This window comes from Suillus subalutaceus (genome assembly GCF_016647625.1).
Source record: "Suillus subalutaceus strain FC151 chromosome Unknown DFJ58scaffold_173, whole genome shotgun sequence".
NCBI lineage: Eukaryota > Fungi > Basidiomycota > Agaricomycetes > Boletales > Suillaceae > Suillus > Suillus subalutaceus.
Genome location: NW_024540422.1, coordinates 96,707 through 106,587, shown reverse-complemented (window position 1 = coordinate 106,587; position 9,881 = coordinate 96,707). Strand labels below are relative to the sequence as shown.

Below are 9,881 nucleotides of genomic sequence, written 5' to 3'. Positions count from 1 at the left end.
CCCGTAGCAATACTCCCTGGCAAGCTCTGTACTTGGCTCACAACGACCCAGCCTTTCCCCCGACGCGGCGCTGTTTCGAGTTGTATGCTCCACAGTGTAATATATTGTATTATAGAACACCGACTCGCCAGCTTGATATTTAAGCTTGGTGAGACACACTTAGCGAGGAAATAAACTTTCGTGAACTGACGTTGCAAGGTGGCTTGAATCGCTCCCGGCATGTCTAAAGGGTTCGCAGGTGGTGCTTGTGTCATTGACTGAGCTCTGTGAAGCTCCGTTCTCGGCAGTTTATGGGTCTTCGGGACGAGGTAGAGACACGAGTCCTCGTACAAAGCGCTGTTCATGATTCAGATAAATCATCAACAAGTCGACGTTGGAGGATATTCGCGTATTCCATTGAACCTAGAAGTCATTTAGAACGAACAAATCATCAACTGCGAGCACTCACTCCATGCGTCCAGAGTCCAAGAGCAATAACTTCTTCCTCAGCGGTCGCATTTTCTCGTACATCATCACGATGCCATCGAAGGGCAAAATCGTGTTCTAATGGGTTGATTAGCAGGTGTAAAAGCTCTGCGAAACATATCAACACCAGACAAATTATCAGGCAAACAACACGCATACCCATTTGTAGTTCATCTTCGTTGCATTGCAACAACTCCTTCGCAACATTAATGAGCGCATCCGAGGTGTACCACTCTGCAAATGGGGGCTCCTCGAGGTCAGGATGCATGAGGTGTTGAACGCCCCACAAATCTGGATTGCTATCGTCGAAAGGAGGGAACTGTCTTCCGACGGTGCGCCGGTGGGGCCATGATCCAGTTCTGGTCTTAGCTATAGCATGCTCGCATGCCTCTTTGAGGGCCTCGAACATCTCTGAAGGAATGAGATTTGGGACGATGATGTACCCTTGTTTCGTTGTATAAAGCTTTGTTGATGGCTGCAGTCATGGTGAGACAAGGGAATGCTTAATGGAAACTAGCATTCATGTTCAAGATGAGATAACTACTTATTTGTGACTGTCAGAGGTGTTCACATGGTTCTATTGAAGAGCCAATATTTGTCAGATTTGAAAAGGTCGTCGAGTCGCGGCTCGTACGGAGCGGTCGTGCCGCCTGCCGGAAGTTCTTCTGACTACGGATCCCCGTTCCCACGCTAGTGTTGTCGACCTCTCTGCCTTTATCCTACAAGACTTGATCTGACTAGGGGTCCGCCATGCGAACTTTGACCTTGCTTCCGATTCCATTTTCGAAATCGCCTGTTGCCTATGCTATTTGTATTATTCGACGTGACAGGTGAGATGCTTCGTAGTTGTGACTAACGTCTTTGAACCAAGGGTGAGTCGTCCTTTTTTTTTAAATGAGTATTTATATATTTGGTGGTAGAAGTTGCCTGTTTCCTGATTCTCCTCATAGTCGGCAACTGTCAAACGCCCCGGGATGGGATGACACTACAGACAATTGCCTGTGCCAACTGTTTACGAAGACGAATTTGCCCATGTCAAGTATTCCCATCATGTCCTCCCTCTGCCAGTTTTTGAGGACGAAAAAACCTGTCGCACCTTTGGACATCAACAGAACTCTGGAAGGAGCTTTAGTTGAAGTCCATTTTTTGATTCAGCATTGGCACTTGGGCGGATATGACACGTTCCAGGCGAAAGCAGACGGGATCAACATCCTCAAACATAGCGCCAGTGTCCCAGCAAAGCATCATCTGGACAGCGAAACCAATGGCCTACGACCACCTCACAAGAAGTCTGAGACGGCACTGGAGGCAACTAGTTCCAAGGGATGAAATGTTACGTCGTGGCGATTGTCCTAATTGTATTTGTATCGGTGTTCACACAAACGTGTTCTGATGTGACAGACGTGTTGTCGATGATTGGGTTACGTCGTGGCGATTGCCTTAACTGTATTTGTATCGGTGTTCACGCGGACGTGTTATGATGTTACAGACGTGTTGTCCATGGTCAAATTTGTATTACTACTGTCTATTGAGTAAGGCGTTATATCACGATCACAATTGTATTTTGTACTGGTTGGCGAAATTTTGAAAATGAGACTCTAAAGTCATTTGCAACGCACTGTACATCAGTAGCATTGAAATTCGTTTATCGTTTGTATTTGTCTGTATTTGGCATCGTGATAAGTTGCCACAATTTCATGTGTGGTTGTGTGATGGTATGTTTGGTGTTCTGTATCATGTACTTAATGATTTGCCCAACATTCAACTTTTCTTTGAGCTTCTCCACACCGTCATGTACCTTGCCGTGTCACATTCCAGTGACATGTGTTCTGGAGTCATCCAGACATTTAGCATTCATGACGTCCCCTTCTCCTGTCAAGGAGACATGTGGTTGACAGGCCTTGGCAAGAAGCCCGAAACTCCTGCGCTCATATACTCATCTATCTGATTGTTTTCTTAGTGAGGCGGCGTTACCCAATGACCAATGATGCACGGGCTCTGTCTCTCCAAGTGAATTATTGCCCTCCCTGGTAAGGATGTCGTGGTCTGGAGTCATTCAGACATCATGTGTACCTTCCCTTCTCCTGCCAAGGGGAAGTCCGAACTCGGCTGACATGCCGTGCAGGAGGGCACAATAGTACATCAAGTGTTAGTCAATTCCTGCTATATAAACTGTAACAATATGGGTGTACCACTCGTGGGTTGGAAGCGCTGCACGCGAATGGTCTCCGTCATGATTTATACCTTTTGGTGTACGTGACGTGATGCTCACGCGTGTCGCACTGCATAATAGATATTTAACGTGCAGAATATCGTTTAAATCTGACTAATGACTCCATGCCATGAGTTGCTTTGGCTGCCATGGCCAGCTTACCGATCCATCACTGTCAAAAGTCTTCCATGTAAATTCGGACAGGCTGCCATGTATTTATCTATACGATGGACACAAGTGAACAAAGATCGTATCCCTTTTGTATCGACCGTATCAATTCGATGCCGCGTTAAAGAACTGTATCATTTCAACAAGTTCAGTGTTATCTCAACTTGTCCGATAGATCTTTTCGTTATGTCGCTGGTTGCAATCGTGATTTTAAACATCATTCCAGTCCGCCCCACCTCTACTCTTGTTTCACCTGCTCACAAAGCTGATTTCCATTTCATTGCTCATAGACTGATCAAGTAGGAGCGTTCTTCCGTTCTAGAGTATCTCGACAGGATCGAACGTCAGACGAATGTCTGATTTAGGAGCGGAAGGGGAAGAATGCCCTCAGCCTTCTCAAACAGGTCAACAGCATTACCGCTCGGAGACCAGCTCCACTAATGTAAGGCTGGCTGTAGGTTCGAAGGGGAATAGTAACGAAACAATGTAGATATGAGACGTGTTTAAGATGACACGAGGTTGAAAATGAGAAGACGTTTAGAGACGAGCAGGAAGGCATGTGGTCGAGTTGAAAATATTCCGTGAAAACAAGGGGATGTATCCACGTAACTCGAATGCGAAGAAGCATCAGATGAGTAACGTGGACATTTCCATCTGAAGCCTTGGTTGGCGCGTAGAGGATAGGGAATCCTTACACTAACGTGTACGAGTATTACTTACAGTCGCACCGTGATGATAAGTTAAGGGTGACCTTTTCAAATCGTATGTAACACCATGATGTCAATGATTTACCTCTGTACCCATTTTTGCTTCAACACGTTATAGATTGGTCAGGTACACCCCACACAATAATTGGTGGTAGCAGGCAAGTTTTTAGTTGTTAAGTCTACATATTCAAATCAACCGAAAACAATTTGGCTTTGAGTTGCAACCATTGACATTGTAAACAAATGTAGACAAAAGGAATTCAGCTATGGACGGAAGGGCGTTCACATCATTCACATGTCATAGGCAACCCTTCCTTGCCATCACCGATTGACCCTTCCAAGCTTGACAACCTCCGGCGTTTTGCAGGGCGACGAGTGGATGCTTCAGCTTTGGCCTCCTGTCTTTTCTTCCCCTTGGAGTCCCTTTCGATCCGGGGCTCGCGTGGCGTTCACGAAAAAGTTGTTGAGTCCAGCTGATGGGGGGAAATGGTGCCAGAAGAGCATTGGAGCAATGGTAGGTTTGATGCGGAAGAAATACTCGTTGTCCTCATCAATAGCCACCCAGGCGGATGTCCATTGACACTTTGCACAGGTGATGCGAACCTTGCCGTTCTTTGTTGACACCCGGTTATCCGATACCGCGGGACGGCAGCCCTCCTTTGCACATGCACTGAACTCATGACCAAACGCACGATACGGAGGACGGTGCTTGCTTATCTCTCTGCTCTCAACTATGCGCTTCCCCTCCACATATGAGCCATAGACAATCACCACAGTGTTGTAGTCTAAAACATCTGGACTGGAGGCGAGCAATTCGCACAATGAGTCCCAGACATCCGGTATTCCGAACAGTGTAGCATTGCGAACAAAGGCTTGAACCATGGGGCCAACGTTCACAGGGAGGGTCGAGGCTCCTCCAAATCCAATGACGAAATCAAAGGTGTCGCTAAGATACATGTGAGGGGGACGTTGCGATAAACTAATGCAATACCACTTACTCCTTCACCAGTTTCAGCAGTGAGTCAAAGTGATGACTGACCCGTATGGCAGGCCCACAAGTGACAAGGATAAGTCCCCGTCGTCCACCCCTCGCCTTTGGTGTGGTATCGCACCATGGCGTGCCGCCCATGGCGGTGGTCTCCACCGACTCATCCTCCCTCGCATGATTTGACGCGAACCTCATCGCCGCTATGAACTGCTTACCGAGGTAGGCTTGTATGATTTCTGCAGCCGTGGTGTTGGTCCCTCCGGAAGCCCCACCGGTATGCTGCAACATACCGGTGTACTCATCGGAGTGAGTGTCCATGATCACAAAGGTATTGCTGGGAACGTTTTCCAACATGGAGGTGGTGATAAAGCTCGAAGGTATTGTCAACAGACGCGATTGTTTGCCATGAGCCCCTGCCTTCATGGCTAGGCTAGCTGTGGTCAACTGTTGATTACAAAGGTTAGTTGCAGGGGTCAAGGAGGAGGAGTGGCTTACATTTGCAGAAGATTGTTTGTATTGGGTCATGAGGTCAAGATTAATCAGGAGCTTCAGATATTGGTCCTTCATCGAATCTAAGGTTATGTGAACAATGCAAGCTGGCCACGCCTTCTTCACCCTCTTGCGCATCCCATAGCCGATTACCTTGTAAGGCAAGCTCCTTTCCTTTCCATCAACCTTTCTAGCACACAGTGGGCACAGGAACTCCCAATTCTTAGGCACCGAGTCATGGCCAATGCATCCAGATCCGCCTGGCCGTGTTTGGTGACACATAACGGCGCCACATTTGACGCACATGTAGGATGTTGTTGTATCACACCCATCTGAGCAGAAATGGCAGAAGGTGCCAAGATCGTTTAGTTCAATTTTTGTGATATCGGTGACCGGAGGTTCGATGGCGGGTTCGATGGTGTAGGCAGCTGGGGGCCTACGGACGGGGGCAGCAATCGATGGATCTTGCAATGTCAGACTGCCGATGTCGAGGCGCCCAGGGGCAGACCGAGCGATTCCGAGGTGAATTGCAGCAGCACGAGCTTTTGGAGGCATTGCGTTCGAGTTGAATGAAGGCACCAGCAAAAGAGTCCCCAACTCCACTTTAGTGGAAGAGGATTCTGTGGCAAGCAAATCAACATTTCTCTGCAAACAGACGTGGGTGTGGGAAAGATGCGCTGGCTTAGTCAGTGGATGTGGGAAAGTAATTGCACTGGCCTTTTCCCTTCTTTCTTTCTCAATTAAACGCTTGCAGATACTACTACTAGATAGTCCCACGAGTTCGTGCATTAACTCTAGCAGACGCAATTCTGCACAGAATATTTATGTATGTTACATGTAGGTTCCTCCCAACATAATACACACGACCATGTATTTTTTTTTGGCAAAAAATTAGGTGGATCTCGTGCCATGGCTTAGTTATGGGTGGGTTTTGTGCACCAAACTAGACACCTGAGCTTCCCAATAAGATTAATAGTGGGTGATTACGTGTCTCGCCAACTATCACATTAGTCTTTTTCTGAAATTCCCAACACCAGCGATAGACCCTACCTCAAATGCTGCAAGTACTTCGAAGCTAAGATATTATATTACATAATCTCTGTGCATGTTACAGTTGCGGACAACCAAAATCAGCAAATTTGAATGACACCAAAGACTGATTTTTCCTGCCACAAATGACTGGGAACCCATTTTTAGTGCAGAATATGTTTTTTGAGGACCAGTGCAATGGATTTGCACGAGCAGATTGTCCAAAACTCTCATTTGAGGATTTTCTAGGCCAAAATCTTGGCAGTACCATAAATAAATCGCTAAAATCTCGAAAAATATGGCAATCGCTTCCTTTTGATGTCCCGTGCATGATTCCATTGAAATATTACAAAAACAACAAGCCGTTCTAGCGCTAAAAATGGTAAGTGTTGAGGTAATTACCCCTGGAAGGTCCTTCAAATGCTCCTGAACTTCTCGCGGCTGAGCCGCAAATGGGTGAAATCATACGCAATAAAGTCTACATAGCTAAATTAGAATGATTTTTTTGTCAATGACATGTCGTCTTGGTAATATAGGCCCCCAAAATGGTGCCGGGGGGGTACACAACATCTTTCAAATTGTCCAAACATTTGGCGGGCCAAAAACCTCGTGGGAAAAACTTCGGACTACTGTTTTTAGACGTATTTTCACTCCCTGAGTTCAGATCTGGCCTTGGTTTGGCACAAAAAATTCACGCTGGATGGCTACCAAATTGGTGGCGTTTGCTTGTCCGCAACTGTAGATACATCTAAAATTTGTCTAAAATAGGCGGTTTTCCAAATTCGGACGTACATGGAAAAAAAATGACGAATCTCATTAATGTTGAAAACTGCTGCAAATTCACGATTTGCGTAGCTCAAGCTAAGTGCTGTGAAAGCAAAATAGATGTTGTAGATGCGTGGGAAAGCATGCAAAACACATGATTGAAAGAAAAATTTCAGAAAAAGACTAATGTGATAGTTGGCGAGACAATCACCCGCTATTATTACAGTCACTGCGGAAGTGAGAAACTGATCAGACCTGGAAAGGGTACGAAAAGATGAATGTAAACAGTATCTAAACAGATGTAGCAAATGACACGGATTCCGAGGTGTTAGAATCTGGAGAGATCCTCAATTCAGACTGTTATCCAACACTGGAAAACTCGACGTTGCAGAGGTGCACAGAAACAGTAGAACCTAAACCATATGTCTGATTTGCATCTGAATACAATCATATTTGACTCGGATTAGCATCTGGTTACAAATGTGTGGATCCCTGTGATTCTGGGGATTTGCCAACTTCTGGTTGCTTCGCATTGGCTTTTCCCCATTCCCCTCAGCCCCCTTGTTCGCCTAACGATGTACGGGGCACAGCGCCGCCCTAGCGGTGCTCCAGAAAATCAGCCAATGAGCGACACGAACTCGAATCCATACCAGCTTGGTTCCCCAGGCCACGACTCAAACCCGAGTCCATACCAGTTTCCGCCTCTACTGACTCCTGGAACCCCGCTATCGAATGCTGGCGGTCATGCGCTGCCACAGGTGGATGATTTTTTCAGTCGACCGCCTCAGGCTGGTGAAGCCGCAAAGCCGCCGGCGCAGGAACATCGAACGCCGTCCCATATAATGCGTCCCCCTAGCGTATCGCAAAACTTAGTCACTCCGTCATTTCAGGGAGGGACTCCATACCTGGGACACAGCTCACGCACTCCGTTCTCAGGCAGCGAGTCTTCAGGGTCTCGCGCACCCTCTCTCGGACCTGGAGGCAACTACGGTCAGCTTTCGGGTCCTGCACATCATCAGCCCCATATGATGCCGCACCTAGGCTTCAATCGCGGTTCTCTGTATCACGATTCTGTGGGGTACGAGCTTCAGAACTCGGTTTCAATCCTCACTGCTAGGATGGGAAGTTTAGAAGAAGCGAATCTCCAGCTGCAGACTTCTTCCAAGCATATTAGTTAGTATGAGTAGCTAGCTACAAGGATGCGTAGTACTTACTTTATATTTCTGGGCCTCTTGCCAGCGCATGACTTGAAGTCGGTCAGGAGTTTCGGGTTCGGTCGCGCTGAGGTCGACATGTTCAGGAAATTGTAGTAATCTGGGCCGCTTGGTGGGCCGTCTAAGCGTGATTTCGACTGTCTACAAAGGTACTTAGTTAGTTGGTTGTATTTAAATCTAAAACTTACCATAGACCCTGGCCGCTTGGTTTCAAAGGTAAAACTGAATGCCTGTAGTTTCGAAGGTAGTTCAAGCTTGATCTTATCTGCGTCGTCCGACATAGTGCGAGTTAACGATGGACTTAGAGAAATTTTTCGAAAAACGTACCTCACTTAAATCCAATCGTATGCAGACGTCGAAAGAGTGGATTTCCCGGGTCAGTTAGTGTTGGAACAGCAAGTATTTGAAGAGAATAAACGGACGTCGGAAAAGACATGGTGGCGAAGTCCAAAAAGCATCTGTTTATGTTTGTAGCTGTGGACCAAACGAAGGCTTTGCTTCAAAATCTACGATACGTCGGATTTGCGTCGGATTAACAGCTAGGTACGTTTTGTGTCTGCTCACTTGCCCTTTCTCCCTCGGAATATGGTCTGATCAGTTTCTCACTTCCGCAGTGAGTGTGTTGCAAATGACTCTAGAGGTGCACGAGAATTTTTTTGCGAGCTCGGTGTTTGTAAATGATTTGTAATAGCCACACGCGTGACTTTCGGTCACTTCAAACGATTCCTTTGCATCCTGCAGCGCCCAGGCTGCGTCAGTCACTCTGACACTTGTATCTGCACTTTCTCCGTCGATGCTATGCATGCGTTGCGCACAGTGAGTTAGTGCAACTCGTTGTACTCGATAATTGACATAGATTTTTGGCAGGTAATGTTATGAACCTTGAATACTATTCCTACTAGTAACTCACTCGATAATTGCAGGGATCTCGGCCGCTCCAAGGCGATATCACAACCCTCCGAGCGCTGAGTTACAAAATATTGACGGAATGTCGAGATTTTATTACTCAGCGTCCTTCTGCAGGTTGGTTGCAAAGAGGCGGATGGATTGGTATTCTTCTTTCCCTGTTCATCGAGAACGTTCACTGATATTTTCCCGCTTATCTCCATACTGTGCTTGCCATGTTGCCCTTAATAATTCATTCCTTTCACTAGCTTGTTTTGCTTGCTTCTTGTGAGTCAATGCCATGCCTCGCAGTGCTCGAGAGATTGTGGCTATGGACGCATCAACATCTCGATAGGACTGCAGCTTCTCCTGCAGCTCGTCAAGGTATAGAGGTGGGTTGGCCTGAATAATTGAGCGCAAGTAGTCGAGATCAGTGGTACTCAGAGTACGTGGACGGCCTCTTCCTCGCGCAAATGGATTGGTGTGTTGGCCATATTCGCGGTGGTTTCACAAGACATTGTAGACAGTAGCTTCACAACATTGAGCCAGTTTAGATATTTGAGACACAGTCTTCCGTTGTTCGTAGCGCCAGACAGTCATATTATGGCGCATTTCAGGAGTGATTAGAGGTGCCATTGAAACTCGTTGGGAGCTCTCAGCGCTACAGCATATGATTGCGGCCAAGTGTGACAGAAGTCACACGTCAAAACAAAGGAACAAACAAAAGCTGGCGAATTTTTGAAAATGAGATTCTAAAGTCATTTGCAACGCACTGTATAGTTACTTATGATTGGGGAGGTCGGGTAAAACTAGACTGCTGATATGTTTGGTTATGTTTTTGGTACAAACATGTACACGTGTCACGCTAACAACCACCGCGTTCTGGATCATCGAAGCCGTCGTCACTGAACGAAGGATGATGCAGGGCACTGAGCGCTGATGCATGATGGGCCATGACT

At 46.7% G+C, this 9,881-nt stretch overlaps 3 protein-coding genes across 3 annotated transcripts; 1 reads left to right on the top strand and 2 right to left on the bottom strand.

Moving 5' to 3' along the window:
- Positions 1-288: 288 nt before the first annotated feature.
- On the bottom strand, positions 289-909 carry DFJ58DRAFT_862933 (uncharacterized protein; the record flags this gene model as incomplete). The annotated part of the gene is made up of 3 exons (XM_041394087.1): positions 625-909; positions 449-573; positions 289-402 (listed from the first exon to the last, which is right to left on the bottom strand). Exons 1-3 carry the CDS (start codon positions 872-874, stop codon positions 289-291), a joined length of 489 nt encoding a protein of 162 aa, XP_041237644.1. The 5' UTR covers positions 875-909.
- Positions 910-4,209: 3,300 nt separating this feature from the next.
- On the bottom strand, positions 4,210-4,630 carry DFJ58DRAFT_622666 (uncharacterized protein; the record flags this gene model as incomplete). Its single annotated transcript, XM_041381056.1, has 2 exons — positions 4,210-4,498; positions 4,551-4,630. Coding segments are annotated over 2 exons (369 nt in total), but the record flags the coding sequence as incomplete, so codon positions are not given.
- Positions 4,631-7,398: 2,768 nt separating this feature from the next.
- DFJ58DRAFT_846475 (uncharacterized protein) lies at positions 7,399-8,001 on the top strand (the record flags this gene model as incomplete). Its single annotated transcript, XM_041393316.1, has 1 exon — positions 7,399-8,001. The coding sequence occupies one exon, from the start codon at positions 7,399-7,401 to the stop codon at positions 7,999-8,001; it is 603 nt and encodes a 200-aa protein (XP_041237642.1).
- Between the last annotated feature and the right edge of the window lie 1,880 nt (positions 8,002-9,881).